The sequence below is a fragment of the Ylistrum balloti genome, unplaced genomic scaffold (genome assembly GCF_031769215.1).
Source record: "Ylistrum balloti isolate Yb309-2 unplaced genomic scaffold, AGI_CSIRO_Ybal_v1 Utg369740, whole genome shotgun sequence".
Lineage (NCBI taxonomy): Eukaryota > Metazoa > Mollusca > Bivalvia > Pectinida > Pectinidae > Ylistrum > Ylistrum balloti.
Genome location: NW_026781950.1, coordinates 1,040,575 through 1,056,668, shown reverse-complemented (window position 1 = coordinate 1,056,668; position 16,094 = coordinate 1,040,575). Strand labels below are relative to the sequence as shown.

Below are 16,094 nucleotides of genomic sequence, written 5' to 3'. Positions count from 1 at the left end.
GAAATTGATTTCAGAACTGTAGTGAAATATCTAAACTAATTTCAGAACTGAACTGGTGAAATATTTTAGAACTAGTGATATTTCAGGTCTGATTTCAGAACTGTGGTGAAATATTTCAGAACTGATGAAATATATCAAACTGATTTCAGAACTGGTGAAATATTTCAGAACTGATGAAATATCTCAAACTTATTTCAGAACCGTGTTGAAATATTGCAGATCTGATTTCAGAACTGGTGGAATATTTCAAAATTGCATGGTGACTTCTTGTTCTTAACACAAAAGAGAGTAATGCAAAAAATGTTAAATACATGTAATATTTTATCATAACTTCTGTCTTCACCTTGTATAATCAAAGATAGTTTTTTATTTCTATGTATTAAATACAGTTGTATTCCCATTTAAGATATTGACATTCTGTTTGATTTTTGATGTTGTTTGAAATGAAAATAAGTTAATCATATTATTTAAGTTTATACAAATTTGAATCAAGAGTTTAATTTTTTTTTATTAATTCAAAGAATTTTCTCAAATAGTAAATCATGGACAAATTTCCTCAAAGGGATATTAAAGCTGATGTCGATAATTCATCACTAATTTTTTTCTTGATCAAAAACTTATTGATTATTTCATCATTTTAATCAACACCAAAGCACCAGGAGTTAAATAATTAATTAATTAATTTTTTCTCTCTACTTTAATTTTCCGAAAGATCCATCATGGTTTACAGAAGATCTCTTTTCCTGTTTATTAAAATATTCAAAGATAATTGTTCAACAGAAAGCTGAGTGCAAAAAGATAACAATCAATGACTGAAAATTTGTCAGTCTACCTGGTATACATCCTCAGCCCCAGGTAAATAAGCGATTTTCACCTGGGGCTGAGGATGCCTGGTATATTACATGAATGAATATTTTATCATAACTCTTTTATGCAAGTTCAGATAGTGTAGATATTATTTTCTGTTTTTGTTTGACATTCCTGCATCTGTAAGCAAGGAAAGTTTACAAAGACCAATGCTATATATACACTAATGGTAAAAACAACAACCATGGTCACAGTGTTATTTCATTGTTTTATATCCTTACATTCTGTGTGACATTTTAAGATCGATCACAAATTTTTTTTTCATCAAATGTTAAAGGATCAACCCACGAAACAGTGAGCAAAGAAAAAAAAGGTGATGTTGTACATGACGTGGTTTTGTACATGCCATGGTTTTGTACATGGTTTTGTACATGACGTGGTTTTGTACATGACATGGTTTTGTACATGACGTGGTTTTGAACATGACATGGTTTTGTACATGATGTGGTGTGGTTTTGTACATCATGTATGTGGAGAACACTGTTTATAGTATTTATTTCTCAAAATATTTTTTCAGATTTGAATGGAACAGATAAAACTGTTTTCTGTGTGTATACATATAAATGCATCCAGGCATTTTATATATAAGTACAGTGTATATGTTAGAACCTAAGAAATTAATCAACTACAAACCTTGTTTTCCCTCTATGTCCTATTTAGTACAATCCAGCCATTGTAGCTAAATAGATCTGGATTGATAAGACTCTGCTGTAGATCAGCTACTTGAGTTCTATTTCTCTCTTGACATATTTTATACAGATTACAGTATGTATTTCTGGATCATTTTAATGGAATCACTTTCTAAACATGTTTCTGAATCAATTCTATTGCTCAATAAATCAGAAGCTTAATGACATTGGTGAAATTTAAGACCAGTAGCATGCCTTCAAAATTAAAAAATCAACATACCATTTTTGGGATTAGGTTCAAAGTGAAAAGGAATAAAAATGAGAAAACTAAGTTGCCAAAACAACACTTTGAGGGGGAGTAAACCTGATTTAAGGCTATATGCTATCTCCTATCAGAGTATTTCATCATGACAGATCATTTTGACTATGTACATTGATTAGTATTGTTGAAAAGTACACAACTCTGAATAGAGTTTCATCATGCTGTGTGTTAACAGATATTTAATATAACCCATGAAAGTCAAATTCTATTGATGGCACGAGGCTTTAAATATAACAATTACAGTAAAAAGCTGGAAAACTGTAATAGTGAATGTAAAAACCATTAATTGGATCAGAAGGTACTTAACTGATTGTATATTTCAAAAACAAGCAAAAATTGATAACAGACTTAAAAAGGTATACAAGAATTATAATTTGATAATGGCACCCTTTATACAAAGTTATGTAACTTCATTGTTTTAAAAAAAAGGTTTAAAGGGGAAACTTCTCTAGCATACTGAAAGGTTAATAAAAACATCTATTTAACAGAAATCTAAAGTGAATCGTGAAATAAAGCATTCACCAGTGAAATTTACAGGGAAAAGTAAACATGGAATACAAATTTTACCCATGTCATCAAGCTGACTGATTTGGATGCAAACTTGAGTCGAGAAAAAAAAGTGCTTGGTAATATGATCATATTGTTTTTATTTCTTGTTATAATTGTAGTTTTCAAAAGTAACCAAAATTTATCTGTTATTATATTGCATATATAGCTTTAACATGTGACTGGGTCAAGGCTCGTGTGAAAGGGTAATGTAGGATAGGTCTATTTGGATGTATGTGATCGTTCTATGGTATATGTAAGAGAGACAGGTTGTAAAGTAATGATGGATAGCCAAGATTTCAACCTCTATTCTGGTTGATTTTCAAAATTTAAAAATCTAGACTGCTTTCTTGAAGGCTAATTTTTCGGGTTTCCATAGATTTTCTATGACAATTAATGAAGTTAATTCACAATGAAAAAAGATATTGACTTTTTAGTGGTCGTTGTAGACAATATACAATATGATAGATGTGTCTAGTTTGATATGCACATCTTGTTTGTAAGAATGTCTGCAAAACCATTTTTGGAGACATTGGAATTGATGAATTCATTGACAATTGATATCAAGGTCAAGGCTATTATATATGGCCAAAAATTAATGTTTCAAAGTATTAATTATATACTGTATGTGAAATAAGATCAGATGATGAAACAAGCTAACTCAAAAGTTCAGCTGATAACTGTTGTACATATTTGTCGTTCTTATTGACAGCTGCCTAAAACAGGCCTTGTATGTTTATAGATAGGTATACGCACAAAGGAAATATATTGAATCCCATCTGGAATAGGTCGTATGAGTCATGGCTATCATAGATAAAAAGATGGTGCTATTTTCAATGTTTGTTTTAAATATATCTAAGAAGCAGATAGTTCTTACACATTAAACTTCCTCCACATATTTCTTTTACAAAGTTCTTGCAAATTGTGCACACATTTTTCTGCTAGAATCTAATATTTGTTAAATCTTTTAAACTGTCTCGTGCTTGAATTTAAGAAAGTGTCTCCCTGTATATTTGAGGGAGAAATTTCCCCATGTCTTGTCAAACACGAGGGAGTAACTTTCACTTTGTTGTTATAAGGGTATTTCTCATTGTATGTGTTGATGATGGGATCTGTTTTTATTGGTATTATAGTGTTTATCCTGCAGTAAGCCTCGGGACCAACACTTGATCTTTTACTCCAAGAGGCGGGGGGCTTATTAAAGAATGACGAAATTGCATTTGTTGGTATTTCAGTAGAACTTAAAATGGGTGGGCTTATTACCAGGCATGGGCTTACTGCTGGATAATTTCAATTTCTTTTTCTTTAAACATATAACTATAAAAAATATTTATGGATATTCTTTTTTTTTTTTTTTTTTTTTTTGATTGTTTCAGTCATGACAGTAGAAAATTGATCTGAGATTATATCAGGATTTAGCTGAATACAGTCAGATTTATATAGTTATCAGAAATCTCGGGGGGGGGGGGGGGGGGATGGGGGAAACAAGCAATGAATTTGGAGGAGAGGGATGGGAGCCACAGAAGATGTAGAGAAAAAGTAGTAAAACAGGAAACATTGTCACTTATAAAGAATATGATAAATAAGAGGGTCTGATGAATCTTAAGACTTGAATCTACAAAATGAACTTGGGAATATGACCAAAGTAACTCTGCCAGCAGTCTGAATATTGAGGCCAACATGTAGCAGTGCCTGGCACTGGTCGCAGTTAGGTAGTTTTTCCCCAGAAACTTTGGCTTTTCTTCACCATCCGAACCTGGCACATCCTAAAACTAACCGTGGCTGTTGATTGAATGTGAAACAACAATAAGCCAAACTAGATAGATCAAGCTTCTCTAACCTGTGAAGGAGTTTTCTTGATGGACAAATTTAATATCTTCAATATTTTAGAGAATGTGTTGTGTGGTTTATTGAATATGAACATATACTTGGTATTTATATTAATTGTTGAAGTAAGACTGAAAACTTGTTAATGAAACATATTATTTGTTTTTAAATATTACTGGGGTTTTTTTCACAACCCACATGACTAGTTTCAGTTATTAACTGTGGTCAAAAATCCAATTTTACCAAACGAGCAAGTAACAGAGTAAGGCTTACTTGATATATATTTTTGACATATAAATGTTTGAGATTTATAACAGATTTGTGAAAATATTAGTGCAATATTGTACAACATTATCATTGAGACAGAAATTGTGTGCTAGGGTGAGGCCAAAGCTAAGCCTTTCTTTTACTTAATATCTAAAGAAAAGTGATTTTTAATTTTTGGCATTAAACATATTTTAATAATAATTCTCTGGCTAAATTTTTCCCTGGAATTTTCATTCTTAATTGGTGCAAAAATCATTGGTGCAAAAATCGAAATTTTGAGTCGTGTATCTCAATATTTGCCTGTGGTATGGGAATGAACTTTATGCTGTTACTAGGAAATGAATGTAATTTGGGGTTACTTTTTCATTGACAAATTTATAGGTTAAAGGTTGTAAACTACTTTATTGTACATGGATCATGGCTAAAAATAATTCTGACAATTTTTTTAATTACAAATTACTTCTTTTTTATGAGAAATTAGTTACTGTCTTTAGGTCAAAGACTGTTATTTTTTTCCCTGTCTCCCTCCAATTTAATATCAATGATAACCACATCTATCTGTAGTTGTTTTATGAAATAAATATTATTGAATATGTTTATCAAAGATTTTGTTCTGTTTTGCTTACCAGGGTCAATGACAGATAGCTTGTTTGTATAGTACACTGATTATCAGCTATGAAATTTTGTAAAATTCTTTGGAACCATGAATCATGGTCTTGACAGAAGTCTGCATCATCATGAGATGGTTGGCAGTTCAAATCACCCTCTATTTTATCCATGGTCAGTCATCTGACAGGGTGGTCATTTAGGATTTTTACTGCTGTAGTTTGTTATTATTCTACTTTTACATTGAATGTATCATTATCAAATTTCTTATGTTGATTCCTTTTGATTGTTAGTTGTCCATTTTAGAGCTTAGCTGAAAAAGGAAATGGAGGCCATCTTGGATTTTTAACACTTTTTAGCTTATTGTTATTTCTTTTAAAATTTTGAATGAGTCATTCTTAAATGTTTTATGTACTGGAAAGGTTCCCTAAGATCCATGTTGTTAAAGGTCCATTTTGGGAATAAGAAGTAAGCCTATGTCATGGCACATATTCAAAAGGTACAAGGTCTCATTTGTTAAAACCTTGAAACAATTTCTGCTCTTTAGCTAAAAGGCCCAGAAGCATGATGTTTGGCAAGTAAGTCTCTTGGATGAAGCCTGACAATGTTTACAGAAAGAAGATTAATGTTCAATGTTACAGGGGTTGAATTTGTTAAAACTGTTAAAAAACTTTTCTTCAGATTCACCAATAGTTCGAGAAGCATGGTATTTGGCAGGTTGGTCTCTGGGATGAAGCCTAGTAAAGTTTGAAAAAAGAAATGACCTTGACCTATAGGTTCCAAGGGTCTAATTTGTTAAGACCTTAAAACAACTTCTGATGATTAGCTAAAAGGCCTAGAAGGATGATATTTGGCAAGTACTCTAAGTCACTCGAATGAGGCCTGATAATGTTGGCAAAAAAGGCTTGACCTAATATTCAAGGTCACAAGGGTCAAAATACTTTACCAAAATCCATGAAGCAGAATATCTGGTGGCAAGGTATTTCGAGGTCAAAGTCCGACAAATTTTGAGAAAATAAAGGAATAACATATAACTTATAAATCCTGATCATAAATATGTTTAGCAGTTCATGTCATCTCAAGAGCAACTCAATCACCCCTAGAAATCGACGAAAGCGATGCTTAATTAAATTCATTCAAATGCAATAACATTTACAAAATTCTCGGGATTCTAATATTTGGCCAATAGAATGAGTAAGGACCAAAGGGCTTTCGATTTCGTTTTAGTTGGCTTTTCAATGTCGTAATAAAAATGCTAAAAACTTCCACAGACATCTAAAGAACAAGAATGTAAATGGCCATACCCAACACTGTGCTTAGACGAAGGAACATCACTAGTTGTTCAAATGGATTATCTTTATCCGCGGTCACTTATGTACAGTCCATGTGTGACGTGTGACTGTACGGTGAATGTCCTGCCACAATCTGCTATTTTTTGTATCTGTGTCGTTGCCATGGACAATTTGACGTTGCCCTGTAAACAGCATGCTGACTTTGGCGATTGTCCACAGAAGACAACACGACGAAAGTCCGTTAAAATATTGCAGTAAACATCCATTGCATCGATAAGTAGTTTCTGGTTCATTTCCGTCATCATTTCTTTGGGATTTTTTTCTTTGGCGATATATATTACTTCTAACTTTCCTTTTTACTTTGATAGCTTTTCTATGGCGCTTTTGACTCCCCACGCAAACGTATCTAGAAGATTCGAGTTCGTTTCGTGTCTGCTATCTGACAGCTTTAATCGTACATCTGTATTTCTACTACAAATTTGCTTGCACCCTTTTGTCAGTATATGGTGCATGCCGCCTGAAATTGCTTCTCCTCTTCTAGCACTCTTTGTCGCCGTTGACTTTGACTAACTAATTGTCGAACACTTTACATATATTCAATCTATGTCTGGACAGCTTCTTTTTATCCTCTTCTGAAATTGAAATGTGATTTGCTTCTATATCATATCTTATTTCTGTCAAGAACTTCCAGTAATTGGTCGGTTGGTGCTAATAAAATCACATGATTCTGCTTGTCATGAGGCCATCAATTAATATACCATGCGATTTTTTCATTGTTTAGGGTAATACCACCGTGTACAACTTCTACCCCAGGGGTTGCTTATGTGTGAGCACCAGGGGCTGACTACACGATATCGTGCCCTCTCCAGGTGAAGTGGAGGTAATCACGTACCAATTGTATTGACATCGGGGATATATGGCGAGGCATCGATTACTTAGTAAGAAGCTCCATTTTTATTTATTTATTTATTTTTTGCCAACTAATAGACTAATAGGCTTCTCTAAAGTAAACATTTTGTCTTGAAAGTATTTGTCGCCAAAGAGCCTCTACTTTAGATTGGTATCGGTATTTTTTAATTGGATTGAAAACTTAGACTTAGAGAACGCGTGCCTTTCCGTTTTGAAACACGTTTTTGTACTCAAAACTCACCCTAAATTGTTAATGATAACTCAAAACATGTGGACTGTTTACACCATGTGTCATGCAATTCGTCGATCACTAGTAACTTGAGTGACCATTAAGCCTCCTCTCCATTTTTGAACGTTGCTTCTCACTTTGTTCACTTACTTCCACTTCTCCACGTTCGGAAACAATATTGGAAGCATTCATCCTCAGGTTGGAAACTGTTTCAAGAGAAATGTGGTCGTCATTCGTCCATTCAGAATGAAACCAGTTCCTTTTTACCAGCCTTTAACTGATTTACCCACTCTCACCGCTTTCACCACTGAAAGATTTTTATTTTCTACGTCGACAAAACTTTCGCCACATCTGTCACTAAGCATTTTGTTAGGTCGCCTGAGCCGAAGGCTTATGGTGACCTATTGCCATCATGATTTGTCTGTCGTCGTGCGTCGTGCGTCGTAAACTTTTCACATATTCGACTTCTTCTCAAGAACCACTAAATGGATTTTGACCAAACTTGGCACAAAGCATCCCCATGGGAAGACGCTTCAAGCTTGCGAAGAAAAGAGGAATGGCCCCAATAGGAGCCCCAGGAGGGGGGAAAAGGGGGTAAAATTAGGTAAATCTTTAAAAAAATCTTCTCATGAACCAACAGTCAGATTAAATTCATATTTCATATTTAGGGTCCTTATGGCAAGGTCTACAAAGTTTGCGAATGAAAAAAAAAATCGGGTCAAAAACGGCCCCACTAGGGGGCGCTCAAAAGGGTCGAAAATTCAACTTTGACCAATTTCAACCAAATTTGGTAGACAGCATCCATTAGTGAAGGACATATGAAATTATGTTGAAAAAAGTGATAATGTCCCCTTTGGGGCCCATAAAGGGTGTAAAAGGGGCCATATGTAAAAACCTTCATTAAATGACTACTTCTCAAGAACCAGTGGATGGATTTTGACCAAACTTGGCTCAAAGCATCCCCATGGGAAGCCGCTTCAAGTTTGCGAAGAAAAAGAGCGTGGCCCTAATAGGGGCCCCAGGAGGGGGAAAAGGGGAAACTTGATACGAATGTTCTACACAAGGTCCTGGCAAGTGTCTTAATTTTTTGAGGCGATTCAAAATCCAAGATGGCCACCCTGGCCTCTGTTTGGCTAAAGCATTATGGACTTCCTCTCAAGAACCATTGGGTGGGTCATGTTCAAACTTGGTACAGATGTTTTACACTTGGTCCTGCACAAGTGTTGTTACCTTTTTGCAACATTTTAAAATCCCCAGATTATTGACATATATTCCTCAGGTGACCGTTAAGGCCCCTTGGACCTCTTGTTTAATCTTTTGGTGTGTTCAGAGACCGGGCGCTATATCTACTACCTATACTCTCTATATCCCATCAAGACTTAACGGAGATTGGAAATACGATTGAAAAAGTCCGGAATTGTGTTTGTGAAAATATGTATTTACTGTTATCACTGTGTGCAAACAATTATGTGATATCTTACATTCTGGTGACGCCTTTGATGTTTTTTTCTCTATAATCCACAGATTATATCTTGATGGCTCACCTTCGAATTTTACAAGTCATTTAACACGGTGTGCGTTTAGAACTACAGTTTCTTTTCGATTAACCATAACGTGTTTTCATCCTTGTCGACTCTTTGCAGTTCAGACTGATAAAAGTTCCTTTTATGGTGTTAAAAATGTTGTGGAATACCCAGACGTTGATTTTCAATTGAAACACTTACAAGGCTTTTCGATATTTTTTCCTGTTTGTTTTCTCTCCGACCCATTCGTACTCTACTTCTTTCAACAATTTTTTTTTCTAAATACATTTAATTCAATTAAACTGCGGCAGTGGTTGCGGGTCAGGACATCTGTGTACACGAAGGTCGGGATACCAACGCAGTGGTTGGGGATCAGGACATCTGCGTACACGAGGGCCGGGACAGCAACGCAGTGGTTGAGGGTCAGGACATCTGTGTACACGAGGGCCGGGACAGCAACGCCTTCACACAGTATTTTACAAATCATGTGCGCTAGCTTTCATTCAGATGTTTATTTCTTGGAGGCATCCTATATCCGATATTAAACGGTATATAATATTTTCATTATAAAATACGCCTTTAAACGGTTTTCTCTTTCGTTTCTCTTACTGAAGTTTATCGTCTGGTAACCGCCAGTGTTGTGGACACGGTACTCATGAAAAGTAACCGCGTTCGCAAGCATGCATTACGCTGCGGTAAATTGGAAACATTACCGATAATTGCCGAGTAGATTTTAGGTAATTTGACTTGAAACTTTATTTGTTCTGTTGAAGATAACTCAATAGACGTCGTATAAAAAAAAAGATGCACACAAAACATATGTATAATTTTCCTTTAAATATCCCAACAATTTGCCAACCATTTTACAATATAATGGGAACCAGAAATCAGGGAGGCGGGAACTGAGAGTAAGGGGTCGGATATTAAGTGTATATAGAAGACAAGCATTCTTTATCTTGGCAACTCTTTCTGACAGGTGGACCGCAATATCCCTCTCGAACCTCTTCAAGTTACAAATGACAAGATTACTTAATGGCTTGTTATAAAGATTCAAGGACGTGTTGTTAACGTCAGAGACGTGTGATATATATACGTCTCTGTCAACATTTATCAACATGCAAAGACAAAATCTCGTTTCGGACAAAATGAAGAAGAACCTGCAATCAGTATTCGAATAGTAGTTCAAGAATATGAATACTTCCAACTTTGCCTCATTCGTGTTTGCGATCATAGTGATCCAGAGGGATCGCGGGGCGAAGGTAAGTCGACAGCATTTTTAATCAATTACTAACTGAAGTGTCCGACTGCCAAATGAGAACTTTTCCCATTTGCGTAGCGCTGTAACAGAATCCCAATTTCAAAAGAGAACGATCGTATGCAGAATATGACCGTACACAAGGACGCGTTATGAGCAATTCGGGTATTATACCCTTCCGTCGTTTAGAGTGACTTCCCTTTACAAAATCCACTTCCGATGATGGCGATACATCGTCTGTAAACGTTTATGCTACTGTTGTCGTTGCCTCGAGGGAAAACTATCAACGGTAACGTTCATATAGACCGAAAATCGCTGATGCGTAAGCATCTTCTTATATCTTAGGTGAGTTGCACACGTGGAACACCATCTCCCATGCACAATTGTGTAATTAGTTACTGCAGTGATGCGTATTCGGAAACTACTGTAGTTTCCGACTACTCTGTAAGTAGTGTTTCCGATACAGGAACACACAGTGTTCCTCTTCACCAGACTCAAAAATTATATTACTGTGATTAGAGTTCATTTTCCGGTTAGTTTACAGTAGCTCTATAATTATATACAATATCTTGATTTTTTCCAAAACTTATCCAGTTTGTTTTTAAAGATATTTGCATTTGGAGCAGATACAATGTCTTCCGTAAGATTATTCCAGGTTTTTACAGTTTTTATAGCAAAGATATTTCCTCTTCTGTTAGTCCTGTGTTGTTGAAGAAAAAGTGTTTTAGAGTGTCCTCGACCACTTCTTATCCCTACGTCCATCTTAAGCTTTACAAAATCCTTATCATATATACCATTTGTGATTTTATATAGTTCTATCATATCCCCTCTAAGCCTTCTGTATGACAAAGTTGGAAGATTTAGCTTCTGTAGCCTGTCCTGTTACGACATATCCTTCATTCCAGGTTAATTTTTTGTGGCCCTTAGTTGAACTGACTCCAGCTTGTCTATATCTTTCACTTTTACTGGTGACCAAACAGAACTTGCGTAATCCAGTTGTGATCTCGCCAAGCTTTTGTATAGCGGAAGAAAAGTTTTAGAATTCATAAACTGAAATGTTCTTCTTAACAATCCGAAAATTTGATTTGCTTTCTTCACTTTTTCACTTATGTGTTCTTGGAAAGAAAGTTCAAAATCTACCATTACTCCAATGTCTTTTTCCTTATCAGTAACTCTTAGACTATTCCCCAGTAATTGGTACTATCTGTGCAGTATCTTGTCCGACCAACATATGTTTGCATTTATCTGGATATAATTGTAGTAGATTTTAGTAGCCATTTCTCACTCCATTCTCCCATGGTATTTAGATCTTCTTGAAGTATTACTTTGTCTTCTTCTTTCTTGATTACCCTGAAAATTTTTGTATCGTCTGCAAATAGATACATATCTGATTTTACAATATCTGGTAAATCATATACGAAAATGACAAACAGCAAGGGGCCTAGGACTGATCCCTGGGGAATGCCAGATGATATGTCATTCCATTCAGACTGTTTGTCATTTATTCTTACATGCTGTTTTCTCGCATTCAAAAAACTTTCTATCCATCTGACAATTTGTTCTTAAATATTGTATGATTTAGTTTTACTTAATAATCTTCTGTGTGGTACTCTGTCAAAAGCTTTCTGATAATCCATATATATGCAATCAATTCCATAACCTTTATCCATCACCTCTGTCCATTTATCCAGTACATCTAACAACTGAATTGAAGTTGAACGGCCGGATATAAATCCATATTGCCTTGTCGAGAAAACATTGTTTGCTTGCATAAAGTCATTTACCGGTATATGCCGCGAATGATTGTTTCCATTACTTTACATGCCACAGATGTAAGGCTGACTGGCCTGTAATTCCCTGCCACTCTCTTGTCTCCCTTTTTAAATATTGCACACTCTTGCATGCTTCCAATCAACAGGAATGGATCCCTCTCGAAGAGTTTGGTTGAATATCAGTGCTAGTGGTATCGCTATGGTGGAGGCAGTCTTCTTCAGAAACTCTGGATGCATGTTATCAAAGCCTGGTGATTTATTTGGATTTAAGTTATTGAGTACCTTGGTAACCATTTAATTGGTTATCACAAGTGTTTTCATATTGCTGCTTGGTTTAATGTGTGTCAGTTCAGGTATTTCTCCTTTTTCTTCTTTAACAAATATGCTTTGAAAGAAGTTTGCAAGAATGTCAGCTTCTTCTTTATCTGAGGCCATTATTTCAGATTTGTTGTCCAGTGGGTTTTCGTATAGATTTGTTATTTCATCTTTGGATTTAGTTTTTGAGTTAATATATTTCCAGATCAGCTTTGGGTTACATTTGGCTTGTACAGCAATGGATTGTTCAAATTCCTTACGTAGTTTTCTGGTCTTTGACTTAACTTGGTTCCTTACCCTGCTATATTCTCTCTTTACTTCTGGATCAGATGTTTCTGCTACTTTTTTGGAGAGTGCATGCTATTGTTGTCGTAAGTAGACAAGTAACTCGTAAATATATTAGGATGGGCACCCCTTCGTCTCTGTATCTTACCGTCCATGAATCCTTAGGGCACAGGTGTTCGTAGACTGCAGTTGAGTAGAGTTTTCATAGATTGCCAATGGCTAAGGAGTGTTTCCCCCATTCTCACCAGCAGCCAAACGCACTCGAGTACAACAAATTGAGAGGTGAAAATTGGCCCAGGGCACAACTACCCAGGTGATATCTGTGTCAAAATATAGAGACCTGCAAAACATTGTTGCAGATGACCTTTAAGATTAAGAAAGAAAAGATCATTGAATACACTTTCCTTTATTACATATGACCTGGAATGTAGAATATTCATCCCTGATTTAACTTAAATCACCACCCATCAGTTATACAAAAAAATTAGTCTGAAAGGTTCATACTGACTATTGATGATTTTATTTTTTGACTTGGCTGTGGCCATCAGCACCTCAGTCAAAACATAACATCATAGATCGTTAGTTAGAACTTATGGATTAAACAAGAACATGCATATATACTCTGTATAAAGAACAAGAGGTATAATGCTATACATGTCTGTAGGATGGGTATTTCAAATATTTCACAATTAGTCACTTAACCTCTTTGATGGGCCAAGACCAATGGGTAAATTCTTATATCATTACTGTCTTTCTCTTTTGGTTCCCAGTTAGAGTTTATATGGTTATAGGGCTGGTATCTCAACTATAGCAAAAATGTGACCCAGAGATAATGTCCCTTGAGATGTGACACACCCAAAGGTAAATTCTTACTTAACAAAATGTGTTTATCGCTTAATGCTAAGCAATTCTATATATGGTTGTAGGGACTTCAACTGTTTCAAAGATATCAACCAGAAACTAACGATCTGTGGTCCGTCTGTAAATAATTTTTGTTATCACTATTTCTTGAGAAGTCTTGGATGAATCTGTCTCAAATTGCATATGTAGGTTCCCTTTGGTGCCTTGGTGTGCCCATCTGATTTTGGGCCAGATCAAAAAAAGAAAAACTGGCCAACAGGCAGCCATCTTGGATTTTTTTCGATGAAGTTTGTTATCACTATTTCTTGAAAAATAAAAGATTGATTTCTCTCAAATTTCATATGTAGGTTCCCCTTGGCCTCTAGTTGTGCCCATGTAATTTTGGGATTGATCAGAAAATTAAAATGGCTGACAGATGGACATCTTATAATTTGACTTTGAAAGTTAGTTATCGCTATATCTTGAGATGTACTGGATGGATCTCTCTTAAATTTCATATGTAGGTTCCACTTGGTCTCTAGTTGTGCCTGTTTGAGTCAGAAAAACAAAATGGCCAATAGGCATTAGATTTTGCCTAGTAAAGATTGTTTTTAATACATATGTTCCGTTTGGTCTCTCCTTGTGCTCTTTTAATTTTGAGACTGATCAGAAGAAACAAAATGGCTTCCAGGTGGCTAGAGTGGATTTGGCAGGTAAAGATTATCATGGTTATTTCTGGAAAGAATGTTCAAATGTCTTATCATTAAAAGCAAAATCAGAGAAGAGAAGAGAAAAGAAGGGAAATGGTCCAACTTTAAAAGAGCATTTAAAGATCAAACAATGGTGGGCATCATTATCCCTCTGGGATCTCTTGTAATATAGAGGTTTTGGTGAATGGAACATACATCTGTTCCATGTACAAAAACCTTTTATCAAAACTGTCTGCCAGCAATAGGTTGGGATGGTTTCAGGATAAGTGGGTTGTATTTGTCAATTTGATACCAATATTAAATTTTGTGTGTGTCTTTTTCTTTCAGATTAGAGAAAGGATTAATGCGGAAGATGAAGGGATTTGTGTCCGCTGTCAGTCGGCCTGGGACGATGAAAACTCTTGCTGTTGGAAATTTCCTATTGTTTCTACTTCACTGGATCATCAAATTTGAACAAGTACGTCTTCACGGAAATTTCCAGGATCTAGACATCCCTGTTGAAAAAGGATTTGTTCCATTGGGTCTACAGAAATATGAATCATTTTCGGACTCTGGACCCTATAGGATCCCAAAGATTATACATCAGACATGGAAAAACACAGAAATCCCAAGTAAATTTATAAACTGGATAAAAACTTGGAAAGCCAATCATCCTGATTGGGAGTACTTTCTGTGGACTGATGAAAGTGCTCATGCACTTATCAAAGATAAATATCCGTTTCTGTTGTCAACTTTTGATAATTATTCTGAAGGTATTCGTAAAGCGGACGCCCTCCGCTACGTCATTCTGTATGAATTCGGAGGTGTTTATGCAGACATGGACCTTGAAAGTCTGAAACCTATTGATCCGATGGCCAGAAAATACTCCTGTTTCATAAGTCAGGAACCATATGAACATCCTATTCTTGATGCAAATTTTGAACACTTGGTTATCAATGCTTTAATAGGTTGTCAAGCTAGACATCCATTCATGAAGAAATTGATGGACAATTTACCTGCCTTCCGTCACATGTGGAATGTGCTCGACAGCACTGGGCCCCACTTTGTGACGCTTATTTATAATGAGTATCAGAAAAAGGACATTCCAACAACTCGGGATGAAGGTGTATACTTGTCTCCCCCAGAATACTTTTTTCCAACCATAGACCCGGCAAAACATTTTTGGTTCCGGATTCAGTGTGGGAAGTTCCACAAATTAAGTGATCTGCAGAAAAGTGCGTGTAAGACTCTCAAAGTGAAAGGGGTGAATCGTAAACCAACATCTGTTGCTTTCACTGATCATCACTGGATACATACATATATAGACTTCAGGGTTTCTCTCAAAGGACCTGTAAATATCTTCCAAATTGTATCCGATGCAAAGATATATGGCAATGCAACATAATTCTTTATAGTTTTTCATAGCTTTTTGGTCTTTTATGTTTCATAATTTTGACATTTTTATAAAGTGATATTTGCATTGAATTGATAAACACCTAGTTTATTGTCATTTCTTTGAAATTGACCATACAGAAATCCACGTAGTAAATATATCAATGAAATTGTATTAGCTCATATGATTACAATGGTTGTTACTGTGTGGAGCACCATCAATAACATTGAATAGAGATTGGAATTCAGTTGGTTTCCTTTGTAAATGTTGAGCTGCTTTAACTTATTATAAAGTGAAAATAAAACACAAGTCACTTTAATGGCTTTTATTTTTTCCGGCCATGTTCATACAAAAGCCTTTGACATACTGGAATACAGTACATTAACATATTTGAATACATTTTGAAGTATGAGTAGTTTGATATGTGACGTGAAATAACTTAAGATTCTATGATGACTCTATACTTATATAAATTTGTGCCATTGATACATTCAGCTACACGTTTTCAGTAATTTAAGAAACATAATT

The 16,094-nt window shown here is 35.4% G+C and overlaps 1 protein-coding gene across 1 annotated transcript; it reads left to right on the top strand.

Annotated features, from left to right (window-relative positions):
• The first annotated feature begins 10,503 nt into the window (after positions 1-10,503).
• Positions 10,504-15,885, top strand: LOC132543106 (uncharacterized). Its single transcript, XM_060206564.1, has 2 exons — positions 10,504-10,617; positions 14,522-15,885. Exon 2 carries the CDS (start codon positions 14,538-14,540, stop codon positions 15,576-15,578), a length of 1,041 nt encoding a protein of 346 aa, XP_060062547.1. The 5' UTR covers positions 10,504-10,617; positions 14,522-14,537; the 3' UTR covers positions 15,579-15,885.
• The last annotated feature ends 209 nt before the right edge of the window (positions 15,886-16,094 follow it).